Source organism: Megalops cyprinoides, chromosome 2 (genome assembly GCF_013368585.1).
Source record: "Megalops cyprinoides isolate fMegCyp1 chromosome 2, fMegCyp1.pri, whole genome shotgun sequence".
NCBI classification, from domain to species: domain Eukaryota; kingdom Metazoa; phylum Chordata; class Actinopteri; order Elopiformes; family Megalopidae; genus Megalops; species Megalops cyprinoides.
The window spans coordinates 2,136,417-2,163,568 of NC_050584.1; the positions used below are offsets into that span (position 1 = coordinate 2,136,417).

Below are 27,152 nucleotides of genomic sequence, written 5' to 3' on the forward strand. Positions count from 1 at the left end.
ATGAGTCTGGGGATTTGGGGGGGGGGGGGGGCGTTTGCCAAAACACTGCTCAGGCAGTTTCTCTGGGACTGTAGCAGTGCCCAGGTTCCGTGTGGATAAATGTTGTGCATGTGATGTATGGATTGTCACCATTCCGTTGTCCTTGTCTGACAGCCGTTCTGTCACCCTGTCATTCCACAGCTACGCTTGCACCCTGAAACAGTCGTCCTGTCCGAATCGCTCGCGCTCCTGTCACACGCAAGCGCTGTCAATCTGATCTGACAGCAAAGGACGACCGAACGGCACACTCCCTCACTGCTTCTCCGTAGCTGTCTCCCGTCTGAGTTTTATTTTACTGTAATGGCCTTGATTGAACACAGGGGGGCACTAATGGCTCCTTTAACACATATGCCTTCGTCAAGTTGACGGACTTGATTTTCTTTCCATTGTTATTATTTTTACATAGTTTAAATAGATGGTCTATGGTTAGCTTGGCTATGGTAATGCTGGCATCCACTAGATGTTGGACACAGTCTGTGTGCAAAGTGTTGTTAAGCATTGGAAGATGGCACATTTTGTAACAGTAACTATAATAAAAGCTAATGCTTTCCACATTCTGTCCCCGTTTTCTGACCTTTACGTTGTGGTGTCTGTCATGTCTGAAAGAAATCCTTCCTGGATGTTAATAAAGGAAGGTCCTGCTGCCCTGACATATTTCTCTCCCTCTGTTGCCACTGCCCCCCATATTTTGAGGATGAGAGAGAAAATGTGGCCCATTTGATTTCTGCCAAATAGAATACTGTGTGCATGTAAACAAGTGTGTGTCTGCTGTTTCTGTATGTGTTTGTGCATTTGTTTTTATGTGTGTATGTGTTTGGGCGTGCGTGCGTGTGTGTGTGTGTGCGCGCACACGTTTCCCTGGCAGCAGTACTCTTCTGTGGCATCGGGTCAGCCAGGCTCCTCGCCGTTCCATGGCCCATCTCCCACTCATCAGCAGGTGCATGCTGGGATCATTAGCCTTTGCTCAGAGAGAAACCGTTGGAAACCGTTTCGCACCTGCGCACGCAGACCGCCATGACACTGCAAACAAGACTGTCTTCTCCATCTCCCTGCCTCACAGTGCACACCCCCACCCCCATGAGAATGGAAACAAAACTGCCCCCTCCCTCTCTTTGCCTCCGTCATTATGGTCACATTGGCGTTAGAGAGACATCCTTTGACCAAAACATGGTGAAATCAGGTTTTCTCCATCATGTACTTCTATCGGATCACAGTATTCATGAGGTCATAAATAATGTTGAGTTATGACCACTAGGCTTTCAGTCAGCACGTGAGAGGGTTTGTGTGTGTTGGAGGGGGAGGAGGGGTATAGCGTCTAATTTTATTAACTGTCTCGAATGTCTGAATGTGACTTGAAGGCAGCGTGCAAACGTGAGCTGACAGCACGGGCTCTGCGGGGTTAAATGAATTACACTCCCTCAGACGACTGCGGCAGGGGCTGCTGGGGATGCATATTATTCCCAGCGCGACCGCACCCGGCTGCGATGCGGAAACAATTAACTCAATCTGACGGATAAAAAAAAAACGCCCCTGCAGTATCTGATAGCTCCGATGACACATCAGAACAGCCTGTTGTACGCTACTGAAAGACAAGGGAACTAAATACGAGGTCTGTCAGAGGCTGTGTAGCACAGTAGTAAGGTGCAGGGCTTGTAACCTAAAGGTTGCTGGTTCGATTTCCTGCTGCTATACCCTTGGGAAAGGTACTTAACTCAGAATTGCCTCAGTAAATATCTAGTTGTATAAATGGATAATATGTAAAATTGTGACTTATGTAAGTGGCTCTGGATGAGAGTATCTGCGAAATGACAATGATGTAATTTAACGGGCTGTTCCGTAGAGTGTCCCGCAATGTTTCCGAGCCAGTAAATACAGGAATATGTGGGAAGTGGTAGAAACAGAGCTGGTTATCACACTGGACTGTTTGTCGACCTGCTAACTTGGACCACAGCTGGGCATTCCCTGGTACAGTCTGGCCTTTCCGGGCACCTTTACGTAATTTCAAACAAAGTTGAGATGGCGGTCACACCAACAAACCCCGTGCACCCAGTCTGTCTCTCTTTCTCTCTCCCTCTCTTCTTGCGTGTGCAATGCGGCCCAAGGGCACCCGACGGCGAAGAGGACGAAAATGAACATCCTTACACTGTAATGATAATGACTGGAATTGTTTTTTTTACAAAAACAAATTCTGTCGTGTTTTCAAGCCATCCATTCCGAGACACCCCTGCATTCGTTATGCTGGCATTAAGTTAAGGCTTTCTACCCTCCGATTCAGTAGTTTTGTATAATGTAAGAGCATTTACGACTGGTGCTCAAAATGGTGTGGTTTAGTTGTGGGCTATGCCTAACCTGGAGCTATTTGGTTGTGAATATGGCTCACCTAGATCCCTAGCACCGTGAAATGCCCCGAGGCTGTAGGTTTAGTTGCTTGAATTTTTACGTTTAAGTGATGTGGCTAATCTTCCTCTCTTCTCCAGCGCTGGTGGAGAATTGAAATTGGGACTGAAAACATCGAGTGGAAACGAATGCAAATGCGATAGAAGCAGCCAGAGAGTTCTCTTCCCATGACAGACTTGAAGACCTCCTCGGGCTGTGCGAGGTATTTTCAAAAGATCTCTCCCGCTAGACCGCCGTAGACAGACTTAAAGACATACTACTTGCAGACATTGGCGTACACAATAATAATAACAATTCAGAGTTGTTGGTTGTTTTTTTTTTTTGGTCTGATTTGGGGATGAATATTATATCTGAATTCAGCAGCAAGCTCGAGTGAGCGTGGATGGGAGTACATCAAAGGCAAGTTGAACATAAAATGAACACACAACATTGGTGACGGGTGATTATTCAAAAGGTAATCCTGTCCCTTTTGTTCGTTTCAAGGACATTTCTATGGAGTGGTCTCAGTACCAAAAAGAAGTGAATTTGTATTTCACAACTTGAATTATTGCATATACATTAATTCAATCTGATCAAATTCAAATGTTAAATGTCACTTTCAATACGTGTGATTTAAAATTAATTCTGAATCTCGAGAGGGCTATCAGTAGGTCTACTAAAAAGAATTAAGATTCAGATAATAAGTAAGTTCCATAATTAAAGTTGTGAAATACAAATTAATATCTTTCTGGCGAGGATTGCATAATTTTCGACCTCGACTTCAGGCGTAAATAAAAAAGTGATTCACCATATTTACTCACATAGTTCAACGATGAGGATTTCAAATCGTGTGGCCTTCACTGAAACATAGGTTGCATTTGGCATAACGTGTTTTTACTAATCTATAAAATCCTACAGGTGCAAAGACGTGTGTGCGAAATATTTCGTGTGCAAGATTTCGGACTACCTATAACTTACCCAAATGAACCAAAAGGCTTTGGAATAGTGTGCTGTCGGAGGCATCATTGGGGGGGGGGGGGGGGGGGGGGCGGGTGCATCCACGAAACAAGGAAGAAAAAAAATTAAAATCAATATATTAATGTCGGGTGACATTATACAACACGTTTCATTTATCGCAACTGGAAGACATAGCTGACAAACAGCATGCGGTTATTGGTTGAAACGATGCTGCACCGACGTGTATCTAATTGTACAAATGGCGAGCAAGTTATGGCCTTTCTGATCACAGGGAGAAGCGCCACAGAACGACTCCAGCACCCGCACGCAGTCGTAGGCAAACGGTATCTCCCCCGTCCCTTCCAGGCTGGAATAATTGGCTCACGATGGGTACAGCCAAGCCCGCAGATGAGCCCGCCGGCACCCCCAGCTCGCCTGATCCACCGAGCGCCATCTGCTTTGCGATCCAGACGCACTCGCCTGCGCACCGCAGCGTGAAGCGCTTTAATTCTGCGGTGCGCCCAGCAAGAACAAAGAAACACACAGTGAATGGTAACATCCATGAACTATACAACAGTTACAATACTGCTAATATAAAAAGGAACTGCGTTGATATAAATTGATATTTTCTGAGTAGTTAGTTTGTTTTCTTGTTATTTTTACCAGCTCATCATACTGTCGATGTGGAATAAATCTAATCAGAACTAAACTAATCTGAGATCCAATGTACAGGCTTGGAAAGGGGGTTAAAAAGTTTGCATTCGCATTCTTTTCAGAAGGTTGGACCTTTTGTAAAGTTGTGCTCTCATTACGGACTCGGTAACGCTTGCCATGGACCCCACCTCTCTCTGTGGATCCCTGGCGCCCCTTCGTGGTGAAGCACTAAAGTGCACATTACAAAACATAATGGCGACCGTGCGCTTGGTTCAGAGGGTTGAAAACGCCGTGGAAATAGCCAAAGACCAGAGCCATGTAGAGAGAGAGTCGCGTCAACTCCATTCGCTGTAATGGACCGGTTTTTTTATTTTATTTTATTTTATTTTTACAGCAGTGGCGGGTCGTGGAGCATCTCAATAGTTCCCGGAAGTTAGCAGCAAATACTAGCAGCGCAGTAGAGTTGCAGCAGAATAGACCGTTTGTGATGCACTTTTAAAGGGTAAGACGTTTAAAGAATCAGATTGTAGCCTATATGATCATCTGAATCAAATTAACATGTGCATTAAAGCATGTTAGTGGATTATGCCCCACTAAATTAGTAGATTTAGGGAACGTTAAATAACAGATTGGGCTATACAAAGTCAGCAACACATAGTATTAACCACGAACAGCCTTAATATGATTACCTCATATTTTTTGTTGTTGTAATCTTTAGTGATAGTAAGATTGCTCCTGCTGACTTGAGCCAACCATTTTTTCTCCTCTCCGTGTCAGTGGGGAAACCGTACATTCGTACTCCTTTCTCCGAGCGATTGGAGCATCCCCATGCAGCACAGCAAACCATGGTGGAGACTATATGGAAGGACAACACGGAGGAAAGGGCACTGTCAAACTGCTTGACATGCTATTCATTTTTCTGAGTTTATTTGAGATGTATTTAATGAAATCATGACAATGTTGATAGTCACCTGTCTGTCTCATTCTGTCCTGAAAGTCATACAGATTACACTAGTCATTAAGATTATTTAGGCCCTCAATTGCCATGGGATTACAGAAACCACCATGAATTAAAGAAATGTTAGAAAATTAATCTGATCTGAATTTTGAAACATTCCTTCCCTTCCCCTCGCTCTAAATATATCAAGAAACATTAAGATATGATTGTTTAAGAACATAATATTAAAAAAAAAAACAATTCAAAGCAATAAACTACAGCAACACGCTCTTTAACCGAGGTAACATTCGCCTAAAATATGTCAACAAAGCGTTACCTGCCATCTGTTCACACTAATCTTCAAATAGTACCGAATTTAACTTAAAAACATATCGATGTAACTACATACACATGTCGGTGTGTTATATAAATATTGTAAATCAATGCATTTATTGACTACTAATTACCAAAAAGTCGCAGTCCTGTCTCTCTGCATTTACGCATTCAAATTGCCCGCCGAGAACTTCCTGGAACTATCTGAAGCCTACGCGAATCACGTGACGATCAAGCATGTTGGACTTCCGTTGACGCGACTCTCTCTACATGGCTCTGCCAAAGACCAACCCGTGAAGTGAACTCTGCGTAATGTTCACCTAATAACAAGGACACCTGACTGAGGCAAACGTGAGTTTAATCCGTTGCTTTAATTTTAACTGTCAATTTTCTGGAAAACACGTGGTGGATCTCCATTCCCTGTAAATGTAATTACGCACTAACGTTAGCAAGATAGCACAGCTACATCGGTGTTTTAGAAATTAACGTGACACATTATAATTTCCCTAACAGCTAGCATCAGCCGATATCGTGGGCTTTTGTTATTATTACCTACATGCCAGTTTTCGTGCCAGAATTGCATGGTGTAGCTGCACTGTTAGCTAGAGTGTATCTAGTCCAGATAGCACAGCAAATATTTTAATAGGGTTCAAATAGCGATCGCTTCAGCATGAGAAAACAGAAGTTACATTAGTACCAATAACCGCCGTGATACCTAAACTGTAGCTAAGGAGCAAGGAAAGCATAGCCCCTTTGGAGTAGTTAAAGTGACTGAGAACGTTACCTGCAGCCAGATACAGTAGCTCAGTTCCCAAACCTCTCCCGGAGGACCCCGTTTCCTGCATGTTTTAGATCTCTCCCTGCTCCAACACAGCTGATTCAAATGATCAACTCGTTATGAACCCCTGAAGCTGCTTAATAACAAACGGATCATTTAAATCAGCTGTGTTGGAGCAGGGAGAGATCTAAACATGCAGGACAAGGGGTCCTGCAGGAGAGGTTTGGGAAACACTGCAGTAGCTAATGACCACGCACGTAAACTGTGATTGGGTTCGTCTAACGTCAGTCGCTTCTGCGACTCTGCTGTTTCAATTTTCAGTTTTCCATTTCAGTTTAAAGGTGCTTTATTGGCTGGCCAGACAATCGATGTGTTGCCGAAGCAACAAGGCAGACAATACGTCAATCAATCAAACATAACCAAACATAACCAAGTTAAACTGATAAATAATTAACAATATTAAAATCGACATAGTATATCCATGTAGTATGTGCTATCCATGTACAGATTTTCACGTTGTGCAAATAGATCGTACTGAATTGACATTCTTGATTATTTTCCTTAAAAGATAAAAAAAAAGTGTCCCCCCGGTGATGTCCAAGCTGGCCGTGGTTTTCGGGGGCTCCCGGGGGATCGGGCGGGCGGTGGCGCAGCAGCTGGCGGAACGCGGGCACAGAGTGGCCGTCGCCTCCCGGAACCTGGACGCTGCCCGGGCTGCCGTGGCAACGCTGAGAGGAGGTATCCTTATTGAAGCCCCGGCTCATGGGTGTATTCCATACCGCCTAAGCCTGAATATTCAAACAACTGAACACATATTGTTTTGCCCTACGCTGTAAAGCACCAGTTGTTCAGTGTAAATAATGACTCACTGAAAAGAGATGGAAAATTAAGTCAATTCGTTTTGTATTGTCTGTTGTTTTTGCAGGGTTCTTATTGTCTTAGTGGAGTGTTAGAATCGTTGACAATTCAGTCTTAGTCTTGCTTTTAATGCTTCTGTCTCCAGTGTTCTGGATTTCAGAGGGGACTCTCTGTCTCCTGCAGTAATGTTTAAAAATATTTCAGTCTGAGGTCTGTCTGGAGAGTCGCTGAAACTGGAGCAAGAGAGAGGTTGGGAGTGAGAGAGGAAGGTAGTGAGAGAGGGGTCTCTGCTTCTTCGTTTCCCTCTCTCCCCCATTTTTTTTGTTCTCATTTCATTCAAAATAAACATTTTTGGCCTTTTGCCATCATTAGCGTTTCTGCTGTGGAAAGCCTGGGTCGTGTTTGATCAGAATGTGTGGAGATGCAGAGCGCCGCCCTGCAGGTTTGCCAGGAGAAGGGCAGGTTTGAGCAGGGTGGTTCTGTTGTCAGATGTTGACCGCACTGTTGGCTGTGCTCCCAGGGGACCATGTGGCCCTGCGCTGTGACGTTTCCAAAGAGCAGGATGTTCAGGAGGCGTTTGTGGAAATTCAGAAGACCTGCGGGAACATCAGCTACCTGGTCAACGCTGCGGGCATTAACAGGTATGTGAGTGTATGTGTGTGTGTGAGACAGAGACTGCAGACTACATCTCGGTTTCACCTCAATCCCCACCTCCTAACACCTGTTAACTGGTATTACTTGTACTACTTGATGTTTATTTTATGTGTAGTATTTCAATGTGTTCTGGATTCTGTGATCTAGTGACTGATGTATGGTAGTGTGTTCATTTGGCTTCACTTAGTTTAGTTGGCTTCAACCTGTCTTGGCTGTCTAGTCAGATTGCACAAGTTAACTTGCGCGAGGACATGAATAGTGTTATGCTCACACTCACTGGTCTGCGAGTGTTTTTAGCCTGGTCTGACACTGCTCCTCAATTATCTTAATTGGATACACTTCTATTCTCATGTAGTGGAAGTCGCTTTGGATAAGAGTGTCTGCTAGATGAATGTAATGTAATGAGACATGAGGACACTGTTTCAGGGATGGACTGTTGCTCCGGTCCAGGCAGGAGGACATGGTGTCTCTGCTCCACACTAACCTGCTGGGCACCATGCTGACCTGCAGGGCGTCCCTACGGAGCATGCTCCACTCTCAGGGTGGGGCCATCATTAATATAGGTGAGCACCCAGCTGCTGAACCTCTGCCATATCTCTCACACTTCTCTCTCTCTCTCTCTCTCTCTCTCTCTCTCTCTCTCTCACTCTCTCTCTCTCTCTCTCACTCTCACTCACTCACTCACACACACAAATACCAAATACACTGTGATGCACACAGATACTGTATTACACTTAAATACACATCCTGCCACGTGCAGAATGTTGCTTCCTTTCATTTTCTGCATTACAGAGCATATCAGGGGAAGAGATTCGGTTTACAGCAGAGGAAACATTTTGAGTTTTTAAAGCAGAGATTGTTCACAGTGTCTGAAAAGTTGTGTTTCACCAAGACAGCCACAAGATGGCAGTAGAGGAAAAGGGATTTCCACATAGCATTAGTCTGACTTCTGTGTCTGCTGGAAACATTCATCTTAGTAATACAATTTGGGTTCTTCAGACCAACTATTTGTCATTTCATCATGACAGAACATTTCTGTTTCCCCTCAGTTCTGCTTCAGATATGTCAAACTCTGTGATTAGAGAGGAGGGGAGAGAAGTGCTGGGCGGTATGTCAACTTTTTAAGGTATATCAATATATTTTCAAACGAGATATAGGATGAGATAATACCCTTTATATCGATATAGTTTGATGTTTCGTTACATAACCTGTGTATTCCGTAAAGCCGTGCCAGTGTTTGCATCTCCCCTCTCTCACGCTAGGCTTCCACACAGCGAAACACCTTGAGAATTTCGCCCTACGACTTTTCGCTCTGGGGACGTGGTCACGAAAACAGTAGGCAGTTTGGCTAGTCTGTTAGTAGCAAATGTAGTTGTGGGGCGGTGATTTAGCCGGCTGGCAAGCTATCTAGCTAGCTATTGTAACAAGCAATTCAGTTAGCTTGTGAAGTCAACCAGTCAACTGTGATGAAATGGCATAGACATTGTGTTGTGTATGCTCTCCACCAATTTAATTACCGACCGTTTTTTTGCCATTCATGTTCTGAATACAGTGATTTTATTAAGCCAATTAAATTATGTTGTGAACATCGGTATGTTGTACAACAACACCGTGAATAAAATTCACGTGTGTGCTTTTGCTATCACCCGCTGTAGCCTAACTCCCGCTTTAAAACAAGTTTTTCTTAACGTTTCTTAAGTTTTCTCCAATTAAATTATACTGTGCCGGGGAAATTCGCTGAAATGGAAGCGTACTGTTACACTCTCCACGCAACCCCACCCCCGCTCTCCCTCTACGTCTGTGCGCAAACCCAGCCCTACTCGATCACACAAGTTCTGCAACATACAGTGCTGGCCAAAAGTATTGGCACCCCTGCAATTCTGTCAGATAATGCTCAATTTCTCCCAGAAAATGATTGCAATTACAAATGTTTTGGTAGTAATATCTTCATTTATTTTGCTTGCAATAAAAAAACACAAAAGAGAAAGAAAAAAAAGTCAAATCAAGTATCAATTTACACAAAACTCCAAAAATGGGCCGGACAAAAGTATTGGCACCCTTTGAAAAATCATGTGATGCTTCTCTAATTTGTGTAATTAACAGCACCTGTTACTTACCTGTGACACATAACAGGTGGTGGCAATCACTAAATCACACTTGCAGCCAGTTAAAATGGATTAAAGTTGACTCAACCTCTGTCCTGTGTCCTTGTGTGTACCACATTGAGTATGGAGAAAAGAAAGAAGACCAAAGAACTGTCTGAGGACTTGAGAAGCAAAATTGTGAGGAAGCATGGGCAATCTCAAGGCTACAAGTCCATCTCCAAAGACCTGAATGTTCCTGTGTCTACCGTGCGCAGTGTCATCAATAGGTTTAAAGCCCATGGCACTGTGGCTAACCTCCCTAGATGTGGACGGAAAAGAAAAATTGACGAGAGATTTCAACGAAAGATTGTGCGGATGGTGGATAAAGAACCTCGACTAACATCCAGACAAGTTCAAGCGGTCCTGCAGTCCGAGGGTACAACAGTGTCAACCCGTACTATCCGTCGGTGTCTGAATGAAAAGGGACTCTATGGTAGGATACCCAGGAAGACTCCACTTCTGACCCAGAGACATAAAAAAGCCAGGCTGGAGTTTGCTAAAACTTACCTGAGAAAGCCAAAAACATTTTGGAAGAATGTTCTCTGGTCAGATGAGACAAAAGTAGAGCTTTTTGGGAAAAGGCATCAACATAGAGTTTACAGGAAAAAAAACGAGGCCTTCAAAGAAAAGAACACGGTCCCCACAGTCAAACATGGCGGAGGTTCCCTGATGTTTTGGGGTTGCTTTGCTGCCTCTGGCACTGGACTGCTTGACCGTGTGCATGACATTATGAAGTCTGAAGACTACCAACAAATTTTGCAGCGTAATGTAGGGCCCAGTGTGAGAAAGCTGGGTCTCCCTCAGAGGTCATGGGTCTTCCAGCAGGACAATGACCCAAAGCACACTTCAAAAAGCACTAGAAAATGGTTTGAGGGAAAGCACTGGAGACTTCTAAAGTGGCCAGCAATGAGTCCAGACCTGAATCCCATAGAACACTTGTGGAGAGATCTGAAAATGGCAGTTTGGAGAAGGCACCCTTCAAATCTCAGGGAGCTGGAGCAGTTTGCCAAAGAAGAATGGTCTAAAATTCCAGCAGAGCATTGTAAGAAACTCATTGATGGATACCGGAAGCGGTTGTTCGCAGTTATTTTGTCCAAAGGTTGTGCTACCAAGTATTAGTCTGAGGGTGCCAATACTTTTGTCCGGTCCATTTTTGGAGTTTTGTGTAAAATGATAATTGATTTAATTTTTTTTTCATTGTCTTTTGTGTTTTTTCATTGCAAGCAAAATAAATGAAGATATTACTACCAAAACATTTGTAATTGCAATCATTTTCTGGGAGAAATTGAGCATTATCTGACAGAATTGCAGGGGTGCCAATACTTTTGGCCAGCACTGTAGAGGGAGACACAGCATTGGTCTGCACTGCCGATATAATTTTCCATTTACATGTTTTGCAGCTGTATATTTTGAAACGGGGACAGAAACCCTGTCTTTGCATTTTATTTTGATCAGTCTGTTTTAATAAAAGCACTTGTGACATCTCACATGTGGCTTTGACTTATAACTGAATCTTTAACTCACTTTGTAGAAAACACTGCGATATAAATCGTGTGTCGCCATTCAGCCTAAAAATACTGAGATATGATTTTTAATCCATATCGCCCAGCCCTAGGGGAGAGGCTGAAGTCTTTCTGCTGTCCACAGGGTCGATCGTGGGGGTCAAAGGTCATGCGGGACAGTGTGTGTACAGCGCTACCAAGGCTGGTCTGGAGGGTTTTACCCGCTCCCTGGCTAAAGAGCTGGCGTCCCGGAATGTTCGAGTCAACCTGGTTGCTCCAGGTGTGGACCTCTCTCGCCATTTTTCCTCAAGCACTATCTCTGTATCTCTGTGCTCCCTCTGGTGTCCATGCTGTTTCTGTATCTCTGTGCTGTGTGTGTATCTCTGTGGTGTACTGTGTGTGTCTCTGTGCTCCGTGTGTGGCTCTGTGCTGTGTGTGTGTGGCTCTGTGCTGTGTGTGTGTGTGTCTCTGTGCTGTGTGCATCTCTACTGTGCTGTGTGTGTGTGTCTGTGCTGTGCTGTGTGTGTATCTCTGTGCTGTGCTGTGTGTGTCACTATGCTGTGCTGTGTTAGTGTGTGTCTCAGCTCCCTGCTCTCCCTGTCTCCCCAGGCTTTATCCGTACTGACATGACGGCGGGGCTGCAGGAGGAGCAGCTGATTCGGGGAGTCCCTCTGGGCCGATTCGGAGAGCCTGAGGAGGTAGCCCAGGCTGTCCTCTTCCTGCTGGAGACGCCCTACGTGACGGGGCAGGTGCTGATGGTGGACGGGGGGCTGCGCTTGGCCATGTAGCAGCGCCTCCTGCAGGCGTGCTTTCTGAGTTGTTCAAACACGCCTTTTTTGGGGTGGCGCTTCCTTTGAAGGGATCGCCCACTATTTGTCCGGGTTACTACCGAGGCTGATGAGTAACACCGTCCCATTTGACACAGTGGATCTCAGCTGTTACTATGGTTCCGGGGCATGCTGAACTGCAGGAGATACAGTGAAGCAGTGCATCTTTCTGCTCTGTGCTGGGTTTAATAAACCTCCCTCCATAAACCCTCTGTTGAGCGAAGCAGGATTGAAGCTTCAGTGCACACTGGTGTTGTGCTAGAGTGTGTGAATGTCTGTGTTTCACACTCCTGTGCACTCCTAATTCAGTCATTCATAACCCCCATATACATATATATATACACCCCAATCCAGAGTTGTATATCCCCTACTATTCACTGCTAATTGAGTAATATACCTTAATCAAGAGTATATGACTATTCATCCCTAACCCAGAGGAATATCACTGTTTACTCCTAATCCAGAGAAATAGATCACTATTTACCCCTAATCGTGTCATTCATCACCCCCATACACCCCTGAAAAAGAGTAATGTACCACTTTTCACCCCAATCAATAGTAATATATCACTATTCACCCTTAATCAACAGAAGCGTACAAAACCAACTTGGAAAAAGTTGGGACCGTAAAGAAGAAAATGCAAATAAAAAAAGAAAGTAGTGATTTCTAAATTTACTTTGACTTGTATTTCATTGCAGACAGTATGATATTTCATGTTTTGTCTGGTCAACTTCATTTCATTTGTAAATATACATCCATATACATCCATTCCTGCCATTAAGGCCTGCAGCACATTCCAAAAAAAGTTGGGATGGGGGCAATTTAGGGCTAGTAATGAGGTAAAATAATTGAATAATGATGTGATTTGAAACAGATGATGTCAACAGGTGATTGTAATCATGATTTGGTACAAAAGCAGCATCCAGGAAAGGCCTAGTCCTTTAGGAGCAAAGATGGGCCAAGGATCGCCAGTTTGCCAACAAATGCGTGAGAAAATTATTGAAATATTTAAAAACAATGTTCCTCAAAGAAAGATAGGAAGGGATTTGGACATTTCACCCTCTACAGTGCATAACATAATTAAAAGATTCAAGGAATCTGGAGGAATTTCAGTGCGTACAGGGCAAGGGTGCAAGCCTGAGCTGAATAACTGATCTCCGTCGGACAGCACGGCATCAAGAACCATAATTCATCTATATAACCACATGGGCTCAGGATTACTTTGGCAAACCTTCGTCAAGCACTACAATACGTGGTTACATCCACAAATGCCAGTTAAAACTTTTGTGCCAAAAGGAAGCCTTATGGTAACCGTGTCCAGAAGCGCCGTCGACTTCTCTGGGCTCGGAGGCATCTGGGATGGACCATCACACAGTGGCAACGTGTATTGTGGTCAGATGAATCAGTATTTAAGGTCTTTTTTGAAAGAAATGGACACTGTGTGCTCCAGACCAAAGAAGAAAAGGACCATCCAGACCAGCCAGCAACGAGTCCAAAAGCCCGGGTCTGTCATGGCATGGGGTTGTGTCAGTGCCCTTGAGGAAGGTAACTTACACTTCTGTGGTGGCACCATTAATGCTGAAAAGTACATACAGATTTTGGAGCAACGTGTGCTGCCTTCAAGACGACATATTTTCCAGGGACACCCATGCGTATTTCAACAAGACAATGCGAAACCACATTCTGCACACATTACAAAGGCATGGCTGCAGTCCCAACCTGTCCCCAATAGAGAATGTGCGGCGCATTTTGAAACGCAAAATGTGACAACGAAGACCCCATACTGTTACACACCTTAAGACTTGTTTGCAGGAAGAATGGGACAAAATTACCCCTGAAACGCTTCATCACTTGGTGTCTTCAGTCCCTGAACATCTTTTAAGTGTTGTGAAAAGGAATGGCAACTTTACAAAGTGGTAAATGCTTTACTGTCCCTATTTTTTCTGAAATATGTTGCAAGAATCAAAATTGAAATGTGTTTATTTTGAAAAAAAAATAACATTCATGAGGTAAAACATCAAATGTGCTGTTGTATTGTTTTTAATGTAATACAGGTTAAAGAATTTACAAATCACTGTTTTCAATTTTAATTTAACATACTGTCCCAACCTTTTCTGATTTGGGGTTATATCATATGAGCTTCATGTTTTCTCACACTGTTCCTTAAAAACACACTTACTAGGAATCAGACCATCAGTCTTTGAGCACCAGACTATCAGTGTTGGGTTAATGGTGAAGACTGTGTTTGTTAGCCAGTCAGTAAAAGGTTATCCCTATCGCTGTGTTTCTGTCAGAGTACGGCAGAGTGTCTAAGGGGGTTTCTCGTCCTTTCATTTGAAAGAAAACCATGTCAGCCGATTCAACCTGGGGTTCTCGGGTTTTCCTGCTTTCGTCAGATAAGGTGAGTGGAGTTGCCAGAGGAGCTGTGGTGAGACTCAGCTGTTCTGTGCGAGGCTGTTGGAGAGCATGTTCCAGCTCCTCCTACAGTCAGGTGTCATCAGCAACGCACGAATAAATGCTAAGCAATGCACTAATACTCAAATGTATGTGTCTTTGTTGAAAGGTGTGTTTTAAGATGGCCATCAGCAAGGTTCTGTGTTCAGTGTCCAAAGTAGCAGTTTACTGCAGAAGCGGTTGTACTCAGAGTAGTGGTTTCCTGGAGCAGCAGTGTAGCATAGTGGTAAGGAGCAGACTTTCTAACCAATTTATGCTGGTTCAATTCCCCATTGGGGCACTGCTTGAGCAAGTACTTAACCTACAGCTGCCTCAGTAAATGTCCAGCTGTATAAATAAAGATAAAATGTAAAAACTGTAACCTGTGTAAGTTGCTCTGGATAAAATGCTAAATGGCAATGATGTAATGTACTTTAGAAGAGGTTGGGTTCAGTGTGGTGGTTTGCTGTAGAAAAGGTTGCCCCTTATGGCTGGCTCGCATAAACAATGCGTTAAAGCTGCACGATATAGCCGTTGCGATATATCGAATAGCTATTTTTAGCGCAATAACAGCTATCCCCAGTATGTGGCGTTAGGTTTATTCCTGTATTGTTTTCCCTTTAGTCAAACCGGATGCGGTTTTTCACCTCAAGTTCAATGAAATGCTTCCGGAGCAGAAAAATATCACTTGTGTCTATGTGTTGGTTAACTTACCTATTAGCTTTGAAAAACACATAGCATGTTTTCACTTTTTATCTTTGTAGCCATGTGTTTCTATCTACCACACGGAAGCCACATAGTGCTGTTGCTGTGATATCAACATTGAATAGATACGAGTGGCGTTTTTTCACCCGTAAGCATTTCACATGGCCTCGGAAAACTGGAGGTGTGCTCCAGCATAAGGTATGACTAAAGGGAAAACGATACGGGAATAAACCTAACCCCACATACCGGGGATAGCTGTTATTGTGCTAAAAATAGTTATTCGATATATATCGCAGTGGCTATATTGCACAGCCCTACAATGCATGTGTGTGTTTACGGCAGGCAGTGGGTGGTGTCAGGTCCTCTCTCTCAGATAAGATGCGCTCCGATAGCTGGGATCCTCAGCGGGGCTGCCAGATTTGAGCCAAAACATCTGAATCATCACTGGAGTTCAGCTTGTGGGACTGAAACCCAGCTGCCTTCAGGGTTTTTTTTTTTTTACTTTTTAGGGGGGTTTGCCTTTTTCCCCACAGCAGAAGTTGACAGTTTGGCCTTTACTTTGGCCATGCAATGGCAGGGTTCGGATTTTTTTGGTTGACCGATGATATCACTTTGTCTTGGGACTTTAGGAATTATCCCTGTTCCTCACCAATTAGAGAGGGTAAAGCACACCCCCGTCAGCTCCTGTGGTGATTAGTGTATCTTTATCAGAGAATTCAACCTCGTCCATCTGGCAGTGATTACAGATGGAATGGCCGTGATTGGTGTACCCTGGGGAGGGGCAGAGACACTTTCCGCCTGCTGCCTGTAATCAGTAATTGGCGTAAGTGATTCTGAGGGGACTGGCCAACCATAAGCTGACTTCTTTCCGTAATATTGTGAGAATGCAAGTTTTAATGGACATGAGAGTGTTTAAGGTCATCCGAAGTCACTGGCATGAAACTAAAGGATTGATGCCAAGCCTCACCCTGCCCCCCCTACTCATGTGTAAGAACTCCAGCTAATTTACAACCCTCAGTCAATGACGATTAATCACTTCCAGAGACATGTTTTATTGTAATTTTTAAACCAAAGTAACATTATGATAACAATCCATACACAGGCACAGATTGGTTTAGAAGCAAACAAAAAAACTTCTGGTGTCAGAATAAGAGTCCCTGTTTGGTTGGACTGTGAAGATGAATGGAGCGTGACATTCATGCTGTTAACAGACAGGCTGAAAGAGTGGGTTAACTGGTAGTTGATGAGTATTTGAAAAATACATACGCATATTAATTCACATGGGAAAATACATGATTTCTGAGACATTGATAATAACATTGTTAGTGACGTGTGCTTTGTTGCCTGATCTCCTGTGTAGATCCTAAAACAGGGATCTCAGAAAGGTACCCCAGAGTACAATAAGCGCAGATATAAATAACATGTGATCCGCCATGGCATTACATAACTGATCTTCATAAGTACTGGATTTTAAATACAGACCTGAAGCTTAAATTATGCTGTCAAAATAAAGGGGAAAAAGCTTAACTAACATATTTATTGAAAGTTATCAACAGAGAAAGGAAACTATATATACTGTGCTGCACTGTGTTTCTCTCATACAAAAATAAAAGTCCCATTTGGCTGGCCAAAGATCTCAAACTTCAACAATGAACAGAAGGAAAAAGGAAAAGATCATCATCATCATCATTGTCGTCACTATCATCACCATCACTGTTGGATCTGAGTGACCCTTCCACAGTGGGGGGTAAGACCAAGAGCCGTGATGCAGAGTGAAAAGTACCTCCTGCCGTTTCACAGCCCCTTCTCCCTCCAACGCAGTCCACGGACTGCTGTGCACCCATAAGGCACTGTGCAGGACATCATCTCAGCGCTCCTACCTGCTCCGGACTTACTCAACCTCTGTGTTCCTTTGAAACGGTTAGAAATGCAATGCATGCTTTTAAAAAACTTCCAGGTCAGAAACTTTGTTTCCTTACTGGGTTTACTGCAGAAATGCAGCAAATGGTATCTCTCACACAGTCTGTAATTGCTAAAAACCAATAATTGTACACCAACAGGACAGCTGTTCTGTTTCTTATTGCTGAACCACATCGGCCATCGGCGTCAGTAATCACCTGTATGATCTGTCAGAATTTTAGAAGTCAAAGGCACCATGGGTGAAAGTGCTGGTGGATGGAGTAGTAGCCAGTGTGGTGATTCCTAACCTCAAGGTGTTCATGCAGTAAAAACAGCACTGCCACGTGACACTCCACCATACCACAACCTATCTGACTCTCTCAACATGCCACACCCCCCTCTTTTGGTGACAGCCAATCAGCAACTTGGACAGCTGCAGCTGGCTCACACGCCCTCCTGGTTTCCGCTGCAAGGCTGAGAACTCACCGAGGTAACCAAACCATTAGACCAACGTTCCTGTCCCATTCCTGCTACAAAACCAGCCTTCACCACAGCCACTTCTCCCTAACCCTAACTCTAACCCCTAACCCCTAACCCCTAACCCTAACCCACCTCTCCCTCAGAGCCAAAAGACAACACAAACATAACCAAGAGAAGAAGAAGACGCTTGTACCAAAGGCCCGGCCTTGTTCTATTTCTCAAGGGTTGTGCTGACTACAGCCAGACGGCACTGGGGTGTTCATCCACAGACAAAGCACCCCTACCCCTGCCCCTGGGTCCCTGGACTGTTAAGGCACTGCATCTGAGGTTCCAGAAAGACTTTGGGATTTGCACTCACTGAACTGCAGACGAGCTTGCTGTCTGTCCCATCCCCCCAAAAAAGTGGTTCCTCTCTGCAGGGAAGTGAGAATTTCACAATGTTTTATAAATGCATCATTTCTACAGGCATTGGCACTTACATAGAGAGTATTGCAAATGGCACCTTGGTAACATGCATAACTAGATGCTACTTTTAATAAAAATTAGAGGAAATCCCTCAATCCTAACAGTAAGCCTATGTGAAGTGTGAAAGGCACTTGTGCTAGCACCCAAGCTAAACAGTACAGTGTTATTATGAACACACCCCTACCAGAGCAGTCCTATAAACTCATTCTTTCTCAGGGCACACAGCTGTAGTGCTCTGACTGTGCTTCCTCCTCTCTCCCTCCTCCAGGCACTTCAGCTAATACTAAAGAGGCTGTCAGCGTGTGCTGAAACAAACCTTTAGAAAAATCCATGTTTTTATCTTAATCATTGATTATTAAGGAGTGTGCAATTGACACTCAGAACTTTGATGCATGGCAGTGGCCTGAGGTCAGATAAATGTTTTCTTAACGCTTTGGTGCTCTTTCTCTCACTGACACAGCAGATCTGGGAGCTGAAGCCCCCTTCACGTGACACGTCATGTGACAAGGGTTCCACGGGGAGGGCGAGCTTGCCACGCTGGCAGCCATGTTGGACAGTGGAGTCTGTGCAACCATCCACTTTACCAAGCTTTAAAATTCTTATTTTTTTTTAATCTTCCTCTGGAAGCAGGAGTGGAGCCCCTGAGAGACAGAAAGAGATTGAGAGAGAAAGTGAGAGAGAGAGAGAGAGAGAGACAGACAGAGAGGGAGAGGCGGAGGGAGGCGGGGTCCTCTCTGGGAGTGTCTGGGATGGGATGGGGTGGGTGTGGGGTGTGGGTGACACCCCCCCCCCCCCCCACTGGTGTCTACAGGTCCTCGCTCTCCACCAGGCCACCGGGCTGGTGGGCGGGGCCGGAGTCGGGGAAGAAGGCAGCCTTGACGTCCAGACCTCTTTCCGTCAGGGCGGCGTAGCGGCTCGCTGAGGGACGGACCTTCTTGGGCTTGGGGATGTTCGTCTGCTGCCACTGAGCTGAGGGAGGGAAGGCAGAGGAGGTGTTAATCACCCGTGGCCCCGCCCACTCACCCTCAACTCCTCATACTCAGTGCAGTTCTGTCTCAGATGCTTCTGGGGCTTCAGGGGGAATGATGGTTCTTCAGTAAAAGTGGTTAAAAGTGAAGTGGTTAAATCAGGACAGCTGTACATAAAATAACACTCCTGCAGTCACCCTTCTGTCATAGTTCTGTCACAGATCCCAGAGGGCATTAGGGACTGAGAGAGGTGTCACATTACCCTACTTGTGAGACAGAGCCAACCGCGTTACGGTTTCAAGCCAGGTTGCAATACTGGAAAGTGACTGATAGCAAACATTGCACAAGAGTTGTTGTGGTTGCCACGGCGATGCATGCAGGTGCAGGTGGGGAGTGTGTTTTCATTGGCTGCTGTAGTTTTCGTTTCACTTGATGCCTCCATGTGGAGATTAATGACCTTTGATGTCACAGCTCTGTTTAACAGAAGTATTAACAGTAAAACATCTTTGACTGTAAATTTATATCCATATATTGCTCATTATGAAGGCTTTCTGGCCCAGACTCTGCCCCTACTGGGTTTGGAAGTGTTCCACCGATTATTGCCAGGGTAACAGATGTGGGGGGTGGAGGATAAGGGGGTGATGTCCTCACTGGGCTGATCTCAACCTGCTAAATCGAATCCATTTTAATCAGGCAGGTAGGGTTTATTCACCCGAGGGCGATGGACAGATATGTAAATATGCAGGATAAACGATGTTTTAAAGGTAACTTCCACTGAAGCATGATATCAGAGCTCATTAATCACCGTGCACGCAGACATCAGATAAAAAAAAAGATTAAATGATTATCGTGGCAGCCAATGAAAACACAATCTCTTCCTGCGCCAGCATGTATCACCATGGCGACCCTGACTGCTCCTGTGTAATGTTTAGTGTCAGTCAGGTGGCCTTCAGACAGTTAAACAGTGCTGTTCTGTATGGTGGGTGGTTCACCGAGCCTGCAGCCAATTTGCCAGCAGGGATGCGGGAGGGGGCAGGACTTACTGTGGACGTCCAGGCGGGCAGTGCTGGAGACGATGCCCGCCTCATTCTTGGCAGAGACAGTGTACCAGCCTGCGTCCTCTTTGGTGGCTGGCTGAATGATCATGCAGATGTAGCCGTGGTTGTCCTGGTGCATGCTGGGAAATGCAGTAGAAAGACAACAGGGTCAGGAGCTGCTCATTGTTTAGTCCACTCTTTTATTGCTAAAGGACACTTAGATAAAGACCAAGTGATGCAAATGGCTAAGGCTCCTCTTGTGTCAGTGCTGAAGCATTCTGGGAGATGGAGTTGAAATAATAGATGGTGCTGTTATACTGTAAATAGTGTAAATGTGTAATAGTGTAAATTCTTGTGGCAGCAACACAGCAGTGACCTCACTGGTCACTCTATTTTGATATGGGACCTACAGTGTGTGCAACGGTCATTCAATCACTGATGCATATAACTGTGGTTATAACTGTGAGGTTCTATTCTGAGTGTATTACCATATCGTCATATCCCTGACTCCCTGTAGGCTCTATATGGTGATTGGTCAGTATGTGGCATACCTGATTCTCTTTCAGATGTGATTGGTTGATCTGTGCAGGACTTGATTCTTTAAGTGATGTGATTGACTGTCTTGAAGCATATTCAATTCCCTTTGCTTTGTGATTGGTTGGTGCATGTGGTCCTTGACTCTCTGAATGTTGTGATTGGTTGGTGAAGTGAAACTGATTTCTCTCTGCATTGTGATTGGTTGGTGTATGTGGTCCTTGACTCTCTGAGTATCATGACTGGCTGATTTCTCTCTGCATTGCGATTGGCCTGTGAAGTGTACCTGATTCTGTCAGTGTTGTGAGTAAGGGACTCGTTCTCCTTCTTCCAGAAGATTTGGGGGTAGGGCACCCCAGACACTCGGCACTCCAAACGGATGGGGTACCCCTCAGCCACGCCCGTGTTCTGCAGCTTCTCGATGAAGGTGGGGGCCTTGTGCATCTCTTTTGCTACATGGGGAGTGGGGAGGAGAGCAGGTAGTGAGGGAGAGTCTAGTTTGTAGGTCTGTAGCTTCACAGCTTGCTGTGAATCAATGGCTCTGGAAAAGTGCTAATTATCCCAACCGCCTGTCTCTACTTTACTCTGTCTTCTGACAGAAGGGATATGTGTGCAACTGTGTGTGTGTGTGTGTGTGTGTGTGCCCGCGTGAGTGTCTCTACCTGCAACGATGAGCTCCAGGTTGAAGGAGTTGTGCCCGGCGCGGTTGCTGGCGATGCAGGTGTAGATGCCAGCATCTCGGGAGGTCACAGGTTCGATGATCAGGGAGTGCACCCCATTCTCCCGCACCAACATTTTGTGGGCGCTGTCCGGCCGGATTGTCTGCCCGTTCAGCTGCCAGATGAGGTCAGGGGTGGGGAGGCCGCTCACCTGCAGAGGGCGACAAACAGGGGTGGCTCCAGCTGCTTGTCACTCAAATCACTGCAGCAAATCATGCACTGAGCTTCTCCACAGGGCCTGAGCTGCTCTCTTATGCCCCTTTTCCACCAACGGATTTCGAGGGCTGGTTTGGAGCCGGTGCCTAATCTTCAACCAGTTCTTAGCGTTTCGACAGCCAAAGAACCGGCACTCGGCCAGGAAAACTGGTTCGAGAGTGGCACCAACTCTTTGTTGGTCTAGAACAAAGAACCGCTACGTCAGGGGCTGGGGCGGGATTATCGTGACCAACTAAAACGTTGTGACATTCATTTAAAAAAAAAAACAGAGCTAGTGTGGCGTCGTCTGCCTAAAAAGAAGAAGAAAAACCAAAGTTTTATTTTCAAACGTTTCGCCTTGTTGCCAGCCAGTTATGTATTTCTTAGCTGTTTAGCGAGTTACTTATTTCTCATATCGATGTTACGAACGTAACATTGATGGCTAGCTAGCTAGCTGTTGGTCAGCTAACATTAGCCAAGCAAGCTACTAATTTCTCACATCAATGTTACGTTCGACGTTCGTATCATTGATGTGAGAAATTAGTAGCTTGCTTGGCTAATGTTAGCTGACCAACAGCTGACTAGCCAGCTACCGTAACCTTGGTAACAGTAGCTAACGTTAGCATGCTACTTTCTAACATTGCCATTGACTCACCTACCAATGTCACTTAACATTTGGCTTCACAAAACGCTAAAATTGTATAATGTGTAGTTTTTAAAGCACTGTTCTCGTTTTTATTGTTGTTTGTTCCCGCTAGCTTGCAGTGGCGGCTGTGCCACTATGCTCGTGAAGCACCGCAGATTGTCTGAAATTTGTGTGCTATTGCGAAAGCTACAGCATGAGATTGTTTAACAAGGACGGAAATTTGAATAATTAAGTGGCAACTAATCCCAAAGCTTTCTCTTAAACGTGTCGCATTATAACTTTCTTGTGTTACTAATTCAAATTACAGAACGGACCTTAATTTAGTTAAATCGATTTAAATTACTGAGAATAAACTTTTAGGTTAGGTTGAGTGCAATGAACAATAACGTTTAGAACACAGACCTCACAAAAGCTGTGATGTGTCATGAGCATTTAATGAAATTTAAATCGCTAAATGCCATCCTTGATAATTTCACGTTGTAGCTTTTGCAAGCACACAAACTACAATCTGCGCTGTTTCGCGAGCATAATCATTTACTCTATTCTCGCGATTGGTGTCGACTATTCTGTGAATTATTTGTTTTATTGTTAATCAAGGAGGATAAATGGGAACAGGTTGAAAGTAATGATCGATTTAAAGGTAGTGTTTGTGCTTCCCCTGTTTCCAGCTCACCAGCCAGCACTGCTAGCTTGGCGCTAGCGGGAAAGCGAAGACATATACAGTGACGTAATGACGTGGCTCTATGGTGGCTCTGTGCCCGTGGAAAAGCAAACCCGTTCTTAGAAGGTTTGCAAGTTGAAGCAACTCCGAACTGGCACTAGCACAAGCCCAGAACTAGCACGTAGTTCGCATTGGTGGAAAAGGGGTAACAGTGCAGAGACTTCTGGTACTGCAGTGTGCTCCTGCTGTATACAGATGTGCTCTTGGTGAATACACACATCATATTATACATTCTAAAAAAAGCACCTGCAGCTCATGTATAGTGAGATATAATATATTACAGTACATTACAATACATGTTACATGCATTACAATAACACATGTACCGTTTAAGTCTCAGAGGCCAAAACAGCACAAACATCACCTCACATTTCGCTGAGGGAAGAGAGGAAAGCACCCTGTCTGTCCCTAGAGGCAGGCGAAGGCAGAACTTTAATCTCCTTTGTCTGTTTGGGAGGGTCAATATAATTACGCTAAACTGAGAGGAAACTGAACTGCAGCAGCTGCAAATTCATATCTGATGCATATGGTGAAAACCAGCTGCTTGCTCTGCCTGCTGTGTATGTGTTCAATCCAGTTGTTTTAACAGTTGGGTAATTTCTCTCGTTCCTAATGTAGCAGCATCTCCTTTGCTTGCATTACGTTAAATACAGTAAATAGCTTTGATTGTAAGACAGAGACTAGACTTAAGTCCAAACCCATCTTTTAGGTGCTGTAGCTTTTCCTGTGATGTGTGTGACGTAATGCCCCTGTGTTATCCACAGTGGAGTGCGGCAGTCAGTTGCAGATGGGTGACTTCTCTTTAAAATGGTTCACATCTGGGATGGTCAGCAGTGCAGTGTAAGAGGTGGGTGTTTAGCGCTGAGCGTAGGTGAAACCTTGGGTAATCTGCGTTACCTTGCAGTCCATCCGGCAAAGCTTGCCCTCCTGCACGATGAGGTCGCCAGGCGCCTGCAGGAAGTGAGGGCGGAAGTGACGCTCCTGGATGTTTTCATTCTCGTCCCCACTGTCCCTGGACCTGGAGCGAGGTCTAGGAGAGAGGGAGGGAGGTAGGGAGGGAGAGAGAGAAAGAAAAGGAAAGAGGGAGGGAGAGAGAGAGAAAGGGAGAGGGGAGGGGAGGGAGAGAGAGAAAGGGGGAGAGAGGGGAGAGAGGGGAACAAAGTCTTGTGAATGATGTCCATATACTTGTTAGTTCATGCGGTAAAAGATGCTTACCCCTTTCTGTGACCTCCTCAAACTTCTGTTACTAACAGTTCCTCATTGGCCTCTCTGAGGGGTCACGACCCCAGGCCCCTCTCAGAGTGAGGAGGCGTGTGTGTGTGACCCTGGCAGGAGCCTCTCTGTAGGAGGAGCATCACTCAAATCCCTCACAGAAAGCAGCAACTGTCACTCAGTTCCAAAAGATAACCTCACTGTCCCTCCCACTCACCCCTCATAGCCTGTCACACCCTGTGATAAACAGCAACAATGGCACACACACACACACACACACACTCATGTGGACAGGTCTGTGCTTGTCCTCCAGTTCTGTCTGACCAGGTGCTCAGAGGTGAGGCCACGCCCAATGTCCTGTCTGCACACGCACAGGGACACTGAGCTCTGAGGGACTTGTGTCAACAGCCAGGAAGTACCCTGTGGGAACCAGCTGACACTCCTCAAAGGAAGAGCCTCATTTGCATAATAACTCAATGGTGTGTCATCACCCTCCCTCTCCCATCACCTTTACATCCTCTCTCTTATCTGTATCTCTTTCTCCCTCTCCTCCATCTTTCCCTCTCTGTCTCTGCCTCTTCCTTTCACACTCCCTCTCTTCTCTCTCTCTCCCTGTCCCCCCCCCTTCTCTCCCCCACCTTTTCCTCTCTCTCCCTCTTCCTCACACCCTCTCTCTCACCCTTATCACTCTTTCTCTTTACCTGCGGATGTGTCCGGGTGTGGAACGCTGGCTCCGCCCTCTCTGATTGACAGCCTGGACCATCATTCGCCCAGTGCAGCTGGTTCTCCCCTGCAAAGGAAAAGGGGGAGTGGGTAGAGATCCTTTGAAATCCTTTATTTCAATTTCAAATCTGTTGTGATTTAAATAAAATAGTGTGATACACAGGTCAATTCATGTCCAACACTCAGATTCGCTTAAACAGTGCCAGTCACACTCGGCAACACAGTAAGTATGGAGGGAAGTGACACCAGCACTGTTGTGGCTCAACTGTAGCTCAGTTTTTTATAACATCACATGTAGAGCTTAAACCTGTGTCTGATAGTAGTGTCTGACAGGATTGCGCACTGTGGAGACACATAGTGATGTAAACAGGCCTGGCTGTGTCTCTGATTGGGCCAGTCTGGCTGGGTGTAGGGTTGGGGGGGTGTTGTTGTATGGGGGGCTGAGGGGGTGGGGCTCCCTGCTGCTGGAATCGTGGGGGAGGAAGGGAGCTGGCTTACTGGTTTAGGGTCAAGGGTTAGAACTGTGCCCTCAGCAACGAAAACCTGACCACTACAACGCTGTGACCACGGAAACACAGCCTGCTTGAAGCAACAGGAAGACACGCACTGAAGGTGAGAGCGTGTGTATTCTCTCTCCCCGTCTTTCTCTTGCTATCTCTCTCGCTCTCTCTCCCTCTCTCTTTACCTCTCTCGTTCTCTCGTTCTCTCTCTCTCTCTCTCTCTCTCCCTCTCTCTCTCCCTCTTTCTCCCTCTCCCCCTCTCTCTCGCTCTCCATCTCTCCCTCTCTTCCTCTTTCCTCGAAAGCTGGCTGTGACTAATATCCAGGCTAGGAGTGGTTGGGCAGGGAGATGAGATAGCTGCGACGGGTGAACTTTTAACCTCAAAAACAAGGCATTACTGACTTCCTGTTCCTCGACACATACTTCGTCTTTCGGCTGGACAGAGTGACCTCCGACCCCTCTTACTCAATTACTGTGGCCTGACGGCCTGATGACCGAACTGGTGCAGGGTTCCTTCCAAAGTCAAATGGGAGTTCAGATCCCATTGTAATAATGATGATGAGAGTGTTGGGAGGCAGGGTGTGCGGTACAGGGGGTGTGCAGCTCTCCCTCACCTCAGGGTTGCTGGCCATGATGGTGTAGTTTCCGTCATCATCGATGGAGGCGGCAGCGGTGTGCAGAGAGCAGGTTCCATCGGGGTCTCGGCTGATCCTGTAGTGCTCGCTGCGTTTGGAGATCTGCTTCCCGTCTTTGAACCAGTAAATCTGCCATGGAGGGGAGATCAGAGCCCAGCGTTACTCCACGAACCTCTTGGCCTCATAGCCTGGCCACTCTTCATCGCTCACACAGTTCCACCTGCAACCCTCCCCCAGAGCCTATAGGAAGCTGCGTGATCAGAGACCCATGTGGCTGTGAATAAAAGGTCTCATCTGTTCTGTGCTAAATGGGCACTTCCTGTCCTGGGGAAGGCACTTCCTGTCCTGAGGAAGGCACTTCCTGTCCTGGGGAGGGCACTGTCCTGCAGGTTTTAGATCCCCTAAATAACCATGACAGATCAAATATGTCATAACGGACAGCCAGAGCGAAAAAACCCTCCAGGACTGAACCTACCCTCTGTTCCTCTGCACAAACGCTAATCCTAATAATTCCAATAAAAATAACCCTAAACAGCTGAGAGTGGAGGCTTTGCATTGTGATTGGGCACACAGCTGGCAGGGAAGTCACCTTTGGCTTGGGGTCTCCAATGACCTTGCAGGAGAAGGTGACAGGCATTCCCTCGAACACCTTGAAGTGCTTCAGTTTCTGGTCGAAGAAGGGCGCCACCCGCTGGCCCGGCGCGTCCTCATCGTGCTGAACGTCCTCGTCTGACTCCTCCACGGGCGAACGCTCCAAACGGAACTCAATCTCGCTGATCAGGCGCTGCTCAAAGCTGGAGACCTTGTACTCCTATAAAACACACACACACACACAATGTTAATCAGAGCGAAGGTGGGGTGAGACTCTTCTCACTGCACTACAAATGAAAAAACCACAACAGTGAAATCTGAAAAACCAGGGAGAAAATAGTCAGCCTGAAAAACACAAATCTGTGTTAAGTGAAGGCCATCCCGTGGCAGGAGGAATGGGGGGGTGGGGGTTTGTGAGACCAAGGGTGGATGGTACATACATACATACACAGACACCAAAAAAAATACGATACACACCTACACACACTCTCTAACAAACACACAAAAACACACACACGCACACATGCTCAAAAAAACCACACAAACACCCAAAAGAACACACACATTTCTGCTGAAATCACAGTGATGAAGGACAAATAGACTCTGCAGAGGGAACCAGCCAACAGCACA

General features: G+C 45.6%; 2 protein-coding genes across 2 annotated transcripts in view; one reads left to right on the forward strand and one right to left on the reverse strand.

Moving 5' to 3' along the window:
* The first annotated feature begins 5,548 nt into the window (after positions 1 to 5,548).
* On the forward strand, positions 5,549 to 14,027 carry cbr4 (carbonyl reductase 4). Its single transcript, XM_036521563.1, has 6 exons — positions 5,549 to 5,647; positions 6,643 to 6,812; positions 7,453 to 7,573; positions 8,013 to 8,149; positions 11,378 to 11,512; positions 11,842 to 14,027. The coding sequence occupies exons 2-6, from the start codon at positions 6,668 to 6,670 to the stop codon at positions 12,018 to 12,020; spliced, it is 717 nt and encodes a 238-aa protein (XP_036377456.1). The 5' UTR covers positions 5,549 to 5,647; positions 6,643 to 6,667; the 3' UTR covers positions 12,021 to 14,027.
* A 1,491-nt stretch (positions 14,028 to 15,518) lies between these two features.
* palld (palladin, cytoskeletal associated protein) overlaps positions 15,519 to 27,152 on the reverse strand; it is a 93,406-nt gene continuing 81,772 nt past the window's right edge. The window contains 8 exon segments of the mRNA XM_036520891.1: positions 15,519 to 19,010; positions 20,053 to 20,186; positions 20,867 to 21,032; positions 21,243 to 21,450; positions 23,759 to 23,891; positions 24,775 to 24,863; positions 25,911 to 26,060; positions 26,521 to 26,742. Of these exon segments, the coding sequence (XP_036376784.1) occupies positions 18,847 to 19,010; positions 20,053 to 20,186; positions 20,867 to 21,032; positions 21,243 to 21,450; positions 23,759 to 23,891; positions 24,775 to 24,863; positions 25,911 to 26,060; positions 26,521 to 26,742 (1,266 nt within the window). The 3' untranslated portion in view covers positions 15,519 to 18,846.